Source organism: Takifugu flavidus, chromosome 22 (genome assembly GCF_003711565.1).
Source record: "Takifugu flavidus isolate HTHZ2018 chromosome 22, ASM371156v2, whole genome shotgun sequence".
Classification (NCBI taxonomy): Eukaryota; Metazoa; Chordata; class Actinopteri; order Tetraodontiformes; family Tetraodontidae; genus Takifugu; species Takifugu flavidus.
Genome location: NC_079541.1, coordinates 890,349 through 905,293, shown reverse-complemented (window position 1 = coordinate 905,293; position 14,945 = coordinate 890,349). Strand labels below are relative to the sequence as shown.

General features: G+C 52.9%; 1 protein-coding gene across 1 annotated transcript; it reads left to right on the top strand.

Moving 5' to 3' along the window:
• The first annotated feature begins 272 nt into the window (after nucleotides 1-272).
• lrig3 (leucine-rich repeats and immunoglobulin-like domains 3) lies at nucleotides 273-14,327 on the top strand. The gene is made up of 19 exons (XM_057022602.1): nucleotides 273-703; nucleotides 3,286-3,357; nucleotides 3,432-3,506; nucleotides 7,264-7,398; nucleotides 7,483-7,626; nucleotides 7,733-7,876; nucleotides 7,976-8,119; nucleotides 8,678-8,821; nucleotides 10,098-10,178; nucleotides 10,260-10,331; nucleotides 10,743-10,814; nucleotides 11,108-11,271; nucleotides 11,666-12,001; nucleotides 12,076-12,357; nucleotides 12,431-12,907; nucleotides 12,995-13,153; nucleotides 13,233-13,373; nucleotides 13,452-13,694; nucleotides 13,775-14,327. The coding sequence occupies exons 1-19, from the start codon at nucleotides 507-509 to the stop codon at nucleotides 13,990-13,992; spliced, it is 3,300 nt and encodes a 1,099-aa protein (XP_056878582.1). The 5' UTR covers nucleotides 273-506; the 3' UTR covers nucleotides 13,993-14,327.
• The last annotated feature ends 618 nt before the right edge of the window (nucleotides 14,328-14,945 follow it).

Genomic DNA, 14,945 nt, shown 5'->3' with positions numbered 1-14,945 from the left:
CTGCTTTCCATTTTTTACACTGCTAATGGATATTTCTAACTCCAGTACTGCCCCCTAGTTCAGCACCTTAAACAAGCATCCTGGAATCAACATTGTTTAAAATGTCAGAACTTTTTTTTTAGTGTTTGTAACAAAAATAACTCCTCAACAACACGCATGTGAGTTTTGGTGAGCTTGGACTACATTTCCCAGCGGCGCCCTGCGCCCAGGCCCCGCCCCCGGCGTGGCCCCGCCCCCCGCATACCTCCGCTGTGTGCTCACGCTGCGGGGATCCTGCTCCGCACTAGTTGCTCCTCCAGCCGCGGTAAACTTTGTCCACAGGAATGGCTGAGTTTCACTACGGCGAATTTCGTCGACATTTCGCACCCACGCGCATAACCGCGACCACGCATTGGATTTAAGGACCGAAAAGTGGTTTCAAACAACACCTTTGGGATTTTTTAACGCAACTTTTGGAGGGTGAGCTCTCGCTCTTTGGAGTTCTTCGTCCGGGTACCGAGAGGAAAATGCGCCCCTCCACGCAGCCTCGCTGTTTTGCGGGCTTGGTCGTGGTTCTGTCGCTCTTCTGGGGGCTCCAGTGCGGGTCTGGGGCCACCGTGAGGACCTGCCCCTCGCCCTGCGTGTGTTCTGGGGAGCTGGTGGACTGCAGTCGGCTGAAGAGGGGCCAGATTCCAGAGAGGATCCCAGAATGGACCGTCACACTGTGAGTCCGGCCCGCTGCGTGGCTGCTTTACGGCTGCTTTTATGATTGGACTTCAAAGTTGATTGTTGTGATAGATTTCCACGCCAGTCCCCGTAAATAGAGCCAGTGTTTACCCTGCGCAGATGGTGGGAGCCGCATTCCTGCAGCCCCAACACACACACTCACACACACACACGCACACAGGTCGCTAAAGCTGAAGGAGTGCCCTGATTAACTTGGCTTTGATTGAAATTTGACTGATGAAAGCGTCACCTTTCACCCCCGACTCGTCTTTATTTATATGGAGCTTTTTGGAGGCGTGACTTTGGCCCCTGGCCCCTGAACGCATCTCCCAGCGTCAATCTTTGCTGCAGTGAAAGTCTTTTAAATGATGTTAACATTTGCAGCTTTTATGGTTACTGGGCTCGTGGGACCGCAGCCGTTCTATCTGCCACAGCTCTTCAGCACTCGGGCGTAAACTTAATGTGGATTTCTTCCACCGAGAAGCTCCCAGGACGTCCGATGAAGCTGGAACACCAAAGTCTGTGTCCTGCTTCACAGATAATGAATCTGCCTGGACTTTTATTGTTCTGTTCTTCACTTTTTATTGAGCAGTTTTCCCCCCCAGCCTCGCCGTTGCCGTCGGGTTTTGGTTTTTCCCTCTCTGAAACGTGCAGCTCTGGAAAGTCAACGTTGCCAGAGCAAACAGACCCAGCCTGAGCCTCATAACCGAGGCCCTCGTTCCAGAGAAAAATGAAAAAAAAGAAGAGTCCACACGGGGGGGGGCTCTTCTCACTCCGGAATGCTAATTTCCAAGTGGCTCTGCAGCACATCTTAAAGGCTCGGACCAGCGGAGCCTTTGTTTTCCAGCACCCCATTATTTCTGCTGAATTAGCAGCTCCAGAGCCGGCGATGGTCCTGATTAAGGAGGAGTGTGTGGGATTAGCTGGAAACAAATTGAAAGGAAAAGGGGGGGGTGGAGAAAGTGGGAGGTGAAGAGGAGACGAACACAGAGAAGCTGGATCAAGCTGGAAAACTTCAAAAGGGGCCTTAGTCAAATTTCACTTCAGTTAAATCGAGACGCGCGGAGCAAACTTGACAATATCAAAGAGACAATATCAAAGTGTTAAAAGATCAAAAAAAGATGCGGGAATACGAATGAATAAAAAAAGCGTAAGTTAAAAATCACCAAGTGTTTGAAACATCCCATTTTTACTGATGATCTGAGACACATAATGAAAGTTTATCTGGGATTGGGGCGGATTAGCTCGCTAACGCTGTAATTTCACATAATGATATCTTTCTCAGATTTACAAGTGATAAATTGCTGGATTAGACTTGTTAATTGCCCAGAGAAAAGACCTTAAGTCCAAAAGCTGCTAGCTTTTTTTTGTTCTAGCTTTAAGCTTGTAAGCTAGCCTCTGTAGCTTAAACAGACTTTATCCACTTGTTTCTTCCTCCTGGGAACAAAGTGAAAGCTGTGAAACTTGTTGCAATCTCAGTTTCTGAAAAGCTGCCGACAGCTCTCCTGACGGAAAGGGCGGCTCGTTTATTCCAAATCTTTGATAAGAAATTCGTGCGGCGAGTTCTCGGCTGCCTAAAGGTGCGCCTAGCGCCGCGCGTTATCTCAGGGGGGGGGGGGGGGGGGGTGGTGCTTGGTGAGGGAAGTGGAAGTGTCAGAGCTACTTAGGCGTTATCTGTGGAGCGCGATAGGACAACCAAAACAACAGCGCCCGTCGCCGGGAGCCTGGGAAAAAGGGAGAGGTTCGCCGGAGCGTTCCACCAAGAGTTCCACCAAATTACAAAAACAGACCCAAGAAATGTCATCGGGGGTGTTTCAGACGCTGGAAAGGCTTCTCTCCAACATTGTGAATACATTAGCAGTCGGACGGTTCTTCCCCTCCTTCCTGAGTCGCTTGATGGATTCCAGATGAGGGAGGATGGGGGAGGAGGTACGGCGAAGGGGTGTAAGAAGAGCGTCTGGCACCGCGGCGTTGATGGTGCTCCACAGCGTCAATGACCCGGGACGGTGGTGCAGCCGGGCCAGGGGGGAACTGGGGGAACCTGTGTTACCGTAGGCGTCTGTTTCTGAAGGTGGTTTAAGACGGAGCCCAGCTCCTCAGAGAAGCTCTGAGAGAAACCATGAACTTGTTTGTGCGTCCCAGCTGGTTGTGGGTCTCGTTGTGTTTCCGCGAGGAACACCGTGAAAAACGTCTCCAGAAACAGCCAAAAACCCACAGAAACGACTTAAATGATGAAGAATTTCGGGCCTTCACGCGGAGCCGTCCAGAGTTTCAACCAGCCTATCAATGAAAATAGTGTTGGAGTTGACTCCGAGTCAAAGTAGATAAATCCTGACGCCAGGAAAGCGTTCTGGACGGCGCTTTGGCGAGCGCAGAAACCTCAAGCCCTGGTTTTATCGACTCCCTTCGCAGGGATTTGGCCTCACTTTCGGCGCCGTAACTCATCGCCGTGTCTGTTTTTGGTGCTGGGACGCATGTTTTCGCGAGCCCTCCTCACTTTTGTCGCCTAATCACGCGTCTCCCGTCTGATCCGTGCGTGCCGTTCTGCCCCGTGAACCTTGTTTTTCCTCCCTTTCGCAGGGACCTGAGCCATAACCGACTACCGCTGCTAGATGGCGCTCTGTTCTCCAGCGCGCATCGTCTGACTGAGCTGTAAGAGTTGGATCAACACACACACACACACACACACACACGATGAACTGAGCCTTTTGCTGTCCTCCACACAGGAAGCTGACCCACAACGAGCTGGAGGCGATACCTGATTTGGGCCCCCGGGCGTCGAACATCACCACCCTCCTCCTGTGAGTAGAGCGCGTTTACGCCCGACCCGCTCCGGCCCGCTCCGGCCCCGGCGAGCTTCCTCCCCCGCCCTCTCCGCTCCCAGACATGGCGGCCAGCCTGCGAGCGGTCACACGGTCACAGACAAACGCTGTCTGCAGCGAGGGAAATGTTTTGTCTAGAGGCCGTCGTGTATTTTTAATCTGATGGCGGCGGAACGAGGGAGAAGCGATCTGTCGTGTGAGAGCGGCAGAAGCCTAAATTTGGGATTAGGAAAACACGGCCGCTTCAGCGGATAAACGTTGGATTTTATCTTCCCGGGGGAGAATTTTCAGGCTGATATTTACGTGATTATTATCAACAACTTGATCATGAAGGAAGTTGTTTCGTGTCCGATGAAGGATGGCGGCACTTATTTTGGGGGGGTGTTAACGGCAAATGTTGGCTGTTTGTTGGTCTTTGGTTTGTGTTTGTACGTTTTTGTGGATGAAATCTTCAATCTTGTGGGTGAAAATGGCCAAAAAAATAAATTCCAAGTTTAGAGGAAAAGCTGAGAAAATCTTTTGTACCGCAGAAACTTTTCCCAGGATTTTGAAAAACTGGCCTGTTTCCACCCAAATTACCCAGGAAAAAAACGTTCCCCCCCAACTTTCCCCCGTAAAAACAGGAACTTGTAACTTTTGCTAGCTCTTCGGCACAAATGCTAACCACGCAGATTACCGGAATGATCGTAACCAGGTGAAGCATCTGGGAATAATGGAGAGAAAAGGAAGATAAATGTGAGGATTGAAACGTTCTTAATCCTCGATAAATCAGGGCGACGTCTTTGGCAGCGCCGCATCAGGCCGTAAATAACCAGACGTTAGACGCTATCGCCGCCCGGGGCCAAACAAAGATTCACACCGCGAGTCAAACCCCGCAGATAAATCACCCCGACCATTTCATCCCGCTCAACTTGCGCCCTCAGACAAATTCCCAATATTAGCGCCTGGAACCTCAAGCGTTTTATTAGCTTTCTGCGGCGTGGCGCTCCCCAACGCTCCCGCGGGAGGCTATTGTGGAAGAATGCGTCCCACTCTCGGCCTGATGAAGCATATTCCTCAAGCCCCGACATGACGGGCGGCCCCCGCTGCGGGGCCTTCAGTCGTCAGCCGTCGACGGGTTGTTTGCCACCTCCGGGTGCGAGTGTTAGCAGGGGGAGGAGCTAAAAGGAAACCCTGAGTCAGCGCTCCAGTGTGTGGCCTCCGATGGTGATGATGATATGATTGGAACCAGATTATTCATCCCCACCTTCCATTATTTGGCCCCACACACCAGAGGAACCACCTGGCGTGAACAGTTGCGTGGTCCCGGGTCCTTCGAAGTCCCTCCCCAGGATTCCAGGCTCCTTCCACACTGTCATTTCTGAACTTGATTTGAAGACGGTGTTTGGTTTGAGAAGCCGAATCAAATCTAAGGAAGCGTTTTTAAAGCACGTTTAGAATAAATGAGACAAACAAAAACGCCACTGAGGATCGCACGGGCATGTTTACACACCCTCCCGCAGCAGAAATATGAGCCAATCAGAAGCAGGATTAGTCCCCGGCCAGTCAGCGACACCCCCCAAAGAAAGGAAACCAAGCTTCACACTTGCTCCTGCTGTCTCCGTCAGCTTCCACCCTCCTGCCTCACATTAGGTGCTGCAGTGTAATTTTCCAGCTTTTTTTCCCTCCCTCTCCGAGTTTCTCCAAAGTGGGAGGGTAGTAAAGAGAAAAAAAGAGCTCAGGGTATCGAATACCACTTATTCAAACAGCCAGGCAGACAGAGCGGCAGCTCGCGCCGACTTCTCTGACCTCGCAGCTCCGAGGAAAAACAAACGCCAATAACCCTGCAGCTGGTAGTCATTGAGTCCCAATCGTCTTAATTAATTGAACAATTTCCCAGGAATTTTACGGAGGGGGTGAACCCCCGACGCCACCAGATCCCTCGGCCTGTGTTCGGGCGGGGGTCGACAGATGAACCGGAGATTCCAGGTCCGATTAGGCGTATTAGTCGCTCGGGCTTCTGGGGTGTCGCCACAAATGGGAATCTTGTTGGAAACGGGAGTTTTAAAGCCAAATGAGTCGTTCAAGACAGAAACAAAAGGCTTCACCCAAGGATGGAAGTGTTGTCACTGATATCTTTGTCCCGTCAAGACAGCGGGAGCATCCCAAAACTGTCCTTGTTTCCAGGAGGAAATCCCACACGCACACCAGCACGCCAGGAGAGGGATCTTTTCATTGAGTTTCCATTTCAAGTTCGTCCACGAGAAGGGCGGAAAAACCCACCTAAGCCGTGAACATTAGCGAGTTTGCATATTACTGAATGTGTTCGTGTCGGCTTCCAAAGTTCCGAACATCTGAGATTGAAAAGTTCGGCACACTTCTACATATTTGATCATTAAACCAGGACAGGCCTCCTCTGGTCACAGCTCACACGTGCACGAGGGTGCAGGATGGTGGCCTCGTGCGTGTGGAACACCGGCTCGTTGTTTGTTGCCTTGACGACGCACCTTAACCAGCCCGGACGTGTGAGAGCTGCTTTACGCACTAATTAGTTGACCGATCTTCACTTTGTGGCTCAAAACAGGAAGTGCGCACCAGCCCCCTTCTCCCTTCGCCACCATTTCCTCAGAGGGGGGAAACTGGAAAGACTGGTTCGCTCTTCCTTCTCCCAGCGACCGGTCGAAGGAACATGAAAACTGAGACCCAGGTGGTGCTTTTGTTTGGGTGCGGGAGGCCGCGGTGCGAGGACGTCTGCCAACAGCGGCGGCCTGTGGCGCCATCGCGGTGTGTTTGGGTCAGAACCTGGGCTGGATATTAGAGAAGCGCAGAGACAAGCACCCTCCGCACTGCATTTCTACGCTGGGTTCTGGAGACCTTTTTGGTCCGTTGTCACGCGGCGCCGGGCTGCTTCGGGACCGCGGTGACGCAGCGCAGAGGTCAGCGAAGGTCAGATTGTGAATTCATAAAGCTGTCTTCAGTCCGGCCAGAAACCCAGAGTCTGATCCCCAAACGGGCAGCAGCACCAAGGAGGAGCCTCCGTTTGACAGGAAGAAACCTTGAGCAGGACCGGCCGATGTGGGGGGGGGACGTATCCAGGAGCTCTTTCTTATCTCCGCATGCGTTCCTACATTTTTAAGGTGCTGGAAAAACAAAGCTGTAAAGCCAGCAGCTCCCTGGTCGGCGAGGTGTTGGTGGAGGTGTGTGTCGGGCAGGACCGTGAGCAGGCCGATGAATGCTGAAAACGAGGCCTGTAGTCTGGTGCATTAGAGGGAATTCCTGCCCCCCCCCCCACTCTCTCCCCACTGCTGAGTGTGGTACACAAAGAGGGCACTGTACCGGCTCTGTTTATAACCAAGCAGTCCCTGCACTGCAATTTAGGAGGCGTGCAGCTCAGGAAATTGCTGGCCTCTGCCGCGGCATGCTTTCACTGAGGGAATGGTATTCATCAGCTAAGTAATTGGCAGGTTACCTTTTTAAATACCTTGTTGGTAATTACCTTATAAACAAAATAACACATCTGAAAACCCGAAGGGTCTTTGGGCGCGAGGAGAAGAAACATCGATTCGTAATTTGTTCGCAAGGGCCTGTGACATCAGCACAAACAACAAAGAGATTATAGAGCGTGGCGTCTCTCCCTGGGTGGGAGGTTGCAAAGCGTCGGATTGTTTGACATTTTTGACGCTTTGGGCGAGCGGCTGCGTGCGTGGGGGCGCCACGGGTGTTTCTGCCATTTACTGGAGCCGCCGTGTGTTTTCAGAGCAAACAACAGGATCGCGGGCATCTTCCCGGAGCAACTGCAGCCCTTCCTCGCCCTGGAGACGCTGGACCTCAGCAACAACGCCATCGCCGACGTCAGGGCCGCCTCCTTCCCCGCGCTGCCGCTCAAGAACCTGTGAGTGTCTTCAGTTCCGGAGCCGGCTCACGACTCTCTCCGTCTCTGCTCGGGCAGCAGCTGATGGGTGTTTCTGCACTCTAGGTTCCTCAACAACAACCGCATCTCCTCGCTGGAGACGGGCTGCTTCACCAACCTGTCCAGCAGTCTGCAGGTCCTCCGTCTGAACCGCAACCGTCTGTCCACCATCCCGGCCAAGATCTTCCAGCTGCCCAACCTCCAGCACCTGTGAGTGAAGACATAAACGAGGAAATATGAGTTCTCCTCGTTGCTCCGTCCTTCCTGGTTGGTGGTCCCCGATCAGGTTCTCATCTGTCCTCTTTGTGTGTTCCAGGGAGCTGAGCAGGAACCGGGTCCGCCGCGTGGAGGGGCTGACGTTCCACGGTCTCCACGCTCTTCGCTCGCTCAGGATGCAGAGAAACGGTCTGAGCCGCCTGATGGACGGAGCCCTCTGGGGCCTCAGCAACATGGAAGTCCTGTAAGCAGACACGCCGCTCGGGCGCTGCCGCCGGGTCTTAAACTGGGCCTGAAGTCTGACCGCGTGTGTGCGTGTGTGTGTGTGTGTGTGGGCCTGCAGGCAGCTGGACTACAACAACCTGACAGAGGTGAATAAGGGCTGGCTGTACGGCCTGCTGACGCTGCAGCAGCTCCACCTCAGCCACAACGCCATCAGCAGGATCCAACCCGACGCCTGGGAGTTCTGCCAGAAGCTGGCGGAGCTGTGAGTCCCATCGTCCTCCTCCTTCCTCTCACACCCCGAAGCTTCCTCTCGTGCGTCGCACATTGGCTCTTATCTCACGAACCTGAGAGTAAACAAGCTGCTGCTGGCGGGAAGCGTGCACAGCGAGCAGAGTCGGAGTTTACCTTTCAAAGCCTTGTTTTTGTTGAGATTTCAGCACTTCTTGATATGAGATAAAGCTTGTTGTTAAATGAATCCAGAGCCATTGTAGCTCCCTCAGATGGCCTCGAGCTTCACCTGTATGGTTATATGGAGTTTAGACTGGTTCATTAGTAATGTCACCATTAAACTTAAAGCCAATTGTTTTCATCTTTCCCAAAGAACAAGCATTTAACGTGGTTACCACGGGTTACCATGGTTCTGTTGCTCAGTTCTTATAGAGCATGTAAGGAGGCGTTATACATGATATATTATCCATTACTATATCACGCAACCTTTCCCGGGCCGGGTTAAACACCGGCGTGCTACATGATGATGGACAGTTTTACTGGGCGTCAGATTCCTGTTAAAGCTCCTCGGTGTCTTTCCCTCCCTTTCCAGCAACCTGTCCTCCAACCATCTGTCCAGACTGGAGGAGTCCAGCTTCTCCGGCCTCAGCCTGCTCCAGGAGCTGCACGTGGGCAACAACCGGGTCAGCTTCATCGCAGACGGCGCCTTCCGTGGCCTCTCCAACCTGCAAATGCTGTAAGTAGAAGCCAGACGCAGGGACGTGTCTGGGCTGGGGAGCGGCGGGTTTGGTCACCAGCGGTTTTATGTGTTGGATAACGGGCTGCTTTGATTGGTCAAACACCCAGAGGTCACATGGGGCTCATGAGCGTCGGTTCAATTAATGACATCGCCAAATACCCCAAGGAAGCTTTTAATTAGATAGTGCTTAGTATGGTTCATTACTTCAACTTGCAATAAAAGTAATTGTAGTAGGACTCTTAAAGTAGTTCATTGGCCCGCCCCCCCTCTTTAATGCCACCTCCACCACCATCAATCCTCTGCTTGAGTGCAAATCTCCTGCCTGATTTGTTGTGGGGATGTAAAATAGATTGCTGCGCTGAGGTCTCTCCGTGCACATAAAAAAGCAGCCCCGAGAGGCCCCCCCACCCCCCACCCCCGACCTCAACACCCACGGCCCCTCCCCCACCCCACCCCTCTCCCACAAAGAGGCTTCATAACATTTCCTCCCTGGTTTGGATTTTTTTTAACGCGAACCAAATGTTGAGCCGCTCCACAGAGGTCACCGTAGGGCAGGTGTGCGGCTAGGTGGACACGGATTACTGCAGGGCCTCAAACACACACACACACATGTGCACACACACACACACACACACAGACTTAATGGCCCATAACCAGACACACAACGGAGGAAAATCAGCCAGGGGATCGGAGGCCATTTGTCTGGGATGTCTTTTTGTTCCTCCTCTGACTCGGGGGGTAAAGGGCATCGGTTGCCAGGCGTCAAACTTTAGACGCGTCAGCGAAGTTTAAGTGTCTTGATCGAGTCAGTTGCTCTTGAGGTCGAGGACGAGGAGAAAAGCCGCCCTTGACTTGTGACGCTAATGCAAATATCGTTCACACAGGTCAAACGCTGGCATGATCCATGCATTCCTGGAACGTCTGCGACTCGTTGCTATGGCAATTTGGTTGACGACAAGTTAAAAACTATCAAGCTTGCAAACGACTTTGCTGCAAATATTACGTGTGTGTGTGTGTCTGGGGACTATATTTATCCGAACACTAGAGCCCACGTTAGACTGCAGTATATTCCCCATAAAACACGCTACACAGAAAAGCCGCTGTGGCACCACAAAGGCTCGAGAAGGACGCCGCGTTCGTCCCAGAGCTGCTTCGAATATCCTTTCAAAGGACGGAATGTAAAGCCACATAACGTTTTATTAACGTCACATCTGTAGCTGTTTGCAGGGCGTGGATCCTTTCAACAGTGTGGTCTCTTTGTTTCTGTCTGAAGGGACCTCCAAAAGAACGAGATCTCCTGGACCATCGAAGACATGAATGGGCCTTTCTCTGCCCTGGAGAAGCTGAAGAGGCTGTAAGTTCCCGACCGCCGCGGCGTGACGTCCCGCCCTCCAGGACTGAACCTGATCGGGTTGTCTTGTGGGTTTTTCCCCAGGTTCCTGCAGGGGAACCAGATCCGCTCGGTGACCAAGGAGTCTTTCTCGGGCCTGGACGCGCTGCAGCACCTGTGAGTCCCGTTTGCTCTGATTGTTCCGGTAAACGGAGCGGGGGGGGGAATCACGCCGAGACGCAGGGGCCGTACGCCCCGACCCGTTTCAGGCAGTCCCCCGCTTTGATGTGGGACCAAGAGGGCCATTAGCATCTCAACGTGTGTGCCAGAAAATATCGATTTTTGTGCCGTGTGTGCGTCTCCGTGTGCGGAACAGCTGCATTTGATTCTAATTAGGATTTCTTTCCCAGCCGCTGCCAGAGCTCAAAGCAGCCCAGACTCGGGCCTCTTGATTAACACAGCAAACTGCTGCCTGGAATTTTATTGTTCTGGAGTCCAGACCTTTTTTCCTCTGAAGTGTGCGTCGCTTGAGTCTGCGCAGCCACGACTGGATTCTAAATCCTTCTGGTCTTTTGTGTCCCTGCGCAGAGATCTCAGCAACAACGCCATCATGTCCGTGCAGGCCAACGCCTTCTCTCAGATCAGGAACCTGCAGGAGCTGTGAGTGTGATCATCTTTGTTTTCCAGGAGAGCTTTGTGTCCATGTGAGGCAGAGCTCCAGGTGAAACCCATTACGGTCTGCTGGGAAACGCTTACCTCATTGTTAATAACTGGCTCACACTTTCCTTGTGTCTCAGAGGGGGCAGAGATCAGGTTTAATGTGGAATCCTGCAATCAGGGTCCAAACTAAGATTAAGGAAAGACGAGAGCCGGCAGCCGTGATCCATACGCGCTGTCGGACCTGCGGCTCACCGCGATGAGTCTTGTTTGTGACGCTCCTCTGCCTCCGACAGGCGTCTGAACACCTCCAGTCTGCTGTGTGACTGCCAGCTGAAGTGGCTTCCTGTTTGGGTGGCGGAACAAACCTTCCTGCCCTCCGTCAATGCCAGCTGCGCCCACCCGCAGATGCTGAAGGGCAGAAGTGTGTTCGCCGTCAGCCAGGACGAATTTGTGTGCGGTGAGCGATGCTCTCAAACACACACACACACACGTCCTTGTGCTTCTATCTTTGTGAGGACCAAACCATCACACCTGAAAGCCTTAAAACCAGATTTTAACCCTCCAAGAGATCTTTGAAGTACCCGAAATGACCTCACTTTGTTAGTAGAATGTCTAATTTGTTATTCAATATGTAGCAAGTATGAGAACACACACACATGCGCGCGTGTGCGCACGTTCAGAGTCGTCCATTACATGGTTTTCCCTTCTGGCCCAGCGAGCTCTCTATTTTCCCTTCAGGTCAAGTTATGGAAATCTTCCACTCCAGCTTTTCTTGCTCCTCTGCTGCCAACGCGATGCTAAAAGAAGAAATCTGCAGCCGTTTTTAAATCTGCTCTTTCTTGTTTACACAGACGACTTCCCGAAGCCTCAAATCACCGTGCAGCCCGAGACCCAGTCGGCCCTCAAGGGCTCCAACGTTACGTTCATCTGCTCGGCGGCCAGCTCCAGCGACTCGCCCATGACCTTCTCCTGGAAGAAGGACAACGAGGTCCTGAACAAGGCCGAGATCCACAACCAGGCGCACCTGCGCATACAGGCGGGCGCGGGCGGCGACACGGAGGTGACGGAGTACACGACCACCCTGCAGCTGCACACTGTGGACTTTTCCAGCGAGGGAAAGTACCAGTGTGTCATCTCCAACCACTTTGGATCATCTTATTCCACCAAAGCCAGACTAACCGTCAACAGTAAGCGTGAGCAGAACCTGGGAGGAGTTTTTCACGAATGCGTCAGTGTTGACGGTTTTCCGTCTTGTCTCCAGTGCTGCCGTCGTTTACGAAGACGCCGATGGACCTGAGCATCCGCGCCGGGGCGGTCGCCAGGCTGGAATGCGCCGCCGTGGGTCACCCGTCCCCACAGATCGCCTGGCAGAAAGACGGAGGCACCGACTTCCCAGCTGCCCGCGAACGCCGCATGCACGTCATGCCGGAGGACGACGAGTTTTTTATGGTGGACGTGAAGACGGAGGACATTGGCGTTTACAGCTGCACGGCACAGAACACCGCTGGCGCCATTTCGGCGAACGCAACACTCACGGTTTTAGGTGATTAACGGCATTTTACTGGATTTATTAGCATTTCTAGACCCTGACGGCGAATATTTTCTTTTGTTCCCAGAGACGCCCTTATTCCTGCGTCCACTGGTGGACCGAACTGTGGCCAAGGGCGAGACGGCCGTGCTGCAGTGCATCGCGGGCGGCAGCCCCGCCCCCAGGCTGAACTGGACCAAAGACGACAGCCCGCTGGTCGTGACCGAGCGCCACTTCTTCGCCGCCGCCAACCAGCTCCTGATCATCGTCGACACCACGGAGGCCGACGCGGGGAAGTACACCTGCGAGATGTCCAACACGCTGGGCACGGAGCGGGGCAACGCCAGACTGGCCGTCCTGCCAAATCCCAACTGCGAGTCCGGAGTGCAGGGCGGCATCCGGATCGGCATGGTGGCCGGCGCCGGATCGGACGACGACGGCTGGACCACGGTGGGGATCGTCATCATCGCGGTGGTGTGCTGCGTGGTGGGCACGTCGCTGGTGTGGGTGGTCATCATCTACCACACGCGGCGGCGCAATGAGGACTGCAGCGTCACTAACACAGGTTAGCGTAGCAACGACCTTCCAGCGGTCCAACCGGAGCGGTTATATCCCTGCTGTTCTAATCAGATTCTAAATGGCCCCGTTCCAGATGAGACCAACCTGCCTGCTGACATCCCCAGCTACCTGTCCTCCCAGGGGACGCTCGCCGATCGGCAGGATGGCTACATGCCGTCAGAGAGCGGCAGCAGCCACCAGTACATGGCGTCGTCCGTTAGCGGCTTCTACCTGCAGCCTAAAGACATGAATGGTAAAAATCACTCCTGCTCCCTTTTTGACTCTTCTCACAGCTCCAGATTTTTCTAACGACGCCTCGTTTGGTCCCGCAGGTCTTTGTCAGCTGGATACAGGAAGTGAAGCAGACCTGGAGGCCGCCATCGACCCCCTGCTCTGCCATTACCAAGGTCCGATGGGCTCGCTGCTTTGCAGGGACAGGATGTACCCCAGCGATCCCTCGGACGACTTCACGGGTCGGTAAAATCATCACGCGCTGTTCTGGACCTGAAACTAGAGCAGAATTGTTTGATCGGTGTCCATCTCACTCCCAGGCTGCTTCGTGGAGCAGAGGCCCGTCTACATGGACTCCTACAGCGGCAGCCTGTCCAGCTCCAAGAAGGACTACTTCCTGTCGGAACATTTCAACCTGTGCTCTTCCGCCATCCTGATGCAGCTTCCAAAAGCAAACGCTGCTCACGGCCCGTCACATCCTCAGGGCGACCCCCGACCCCCTGCGGAGGAGGGTGAAGCCAGCAGGAGGGCTCACGAGTGCCCCCCCGGCAGCACCTTTATGGGTAGGTGCGGGTTTCATTTTCTCCAGATTGTTTGCGTTGTCCTCCGGTTTGGTCTCACGTCTCCGACCTCTGTGGTGCAGGAACGTTTGGGAAAGCTCCGTGGAGGCCTCCCCACGACCTGACAGCCTTCGGCCCCCCGCCCACACAGAACGGCATTTCTCTGCATGAGAATCCGTACACGGCTCCAGATGCCAACACGGACCCGGAAGAGGACGACGAGGCCGACGACGCCGTTTACGAACGGCCGTTTGACAGCGGCAGGACTGAGCCGACGCCGCAGCGCCGCACGAGCACGTAGACGAGCGGCGTTCTTTGTGGAGGAACCAAATCCAACATTTCTACCTCATCCAACGGAAGCTGTGGCAGTCGAGGACCCCCCCCCCCCCCATTGAGTGAATGTAAAGGAGCGCCGCTCCTCATGGACTCGGCTTCAGTTTAAAGATATAGATGATTATATACATTTTTATATAAAGTTTATTATATTTTGTAAATTGTACATAAAGAGATTCCAATATTTTTGCTTACCTTTCGTGTAGGAGAATTCCGCCGTCTCTGGTCACTTATTCCAGCTTTGAACGAAGCAACGTTTTGCACATGTGTAAACAAATAAACAAAAACACGTGTGTGAGCAGAGCCGCCGCTTTTCATTCACCTCCACGAATGTTTTCATTGTTATGAGAAGAGCGCAGATGTGGTCGCGGGTGAGGAACAAGCAGCTCAAACCCGCTTTTTTTGTAACTTCCTCTCGGAAAGTTTCAATTAAAATAATGCTTTTTTACATTTAAACGTATCTGATGTCACACCGAAGAAAAAAGTGATCAAATATTAAAAAATACAAGGATGAAAACAAGAATTCAACTTATTTCTCTTGTTGCAGTTATGTAATAATTCACTTTCATGAAGGCAGCAATTGTAAAGTTTACAGAGCCAAAAATTCCTTTGATTTACAAATGAAATTCTACAAATTTGCAGATCTGGTATTTTAAGAATGTTTCACTCTTGTGTTGGAGGTCGTTATTAAAGCAGCAATTAGGCACATTAAAGATGAAGCCATGTGTTGACAGCAGCTGTTCCACCCTGGACCCCGGTCCAGGTCCACGGGACCGCAGACCGCCAAGGACGTGCACGTGAGGTCAGACCCCCCACCGGGAGAGGAGAGACGGAGGCGTGAGCCGGAATATCGGGATCATTTTAATGGATAATTTATGGATCAGTAACGGTGAATCAATGATTGGGATAATCAGGAGAAAC

Coding starts and splice junctions, on each gene's coding strand:
- lrig3 (XM_057022602.1), top strand. CDS start 507: ATGCGCCCCTCCACGCAGCCTCGCTGTTTTGCGGGCTTGGTCGTGGTT. Junction 704..3,285: donor CCAGAATGGACCGTCACACT/GTGAGTCCGGCC, acceptor TCCCTTTCGCAG/GGACCTGAGCCATAACCGAC. Junction 11,272..11,665: donor CCAGGACGAATTTGTGTGCG/GTGAGCGATGCT, acceptor TTGTTTACACAG/ACGACTTCCCGAAGCCTCAA.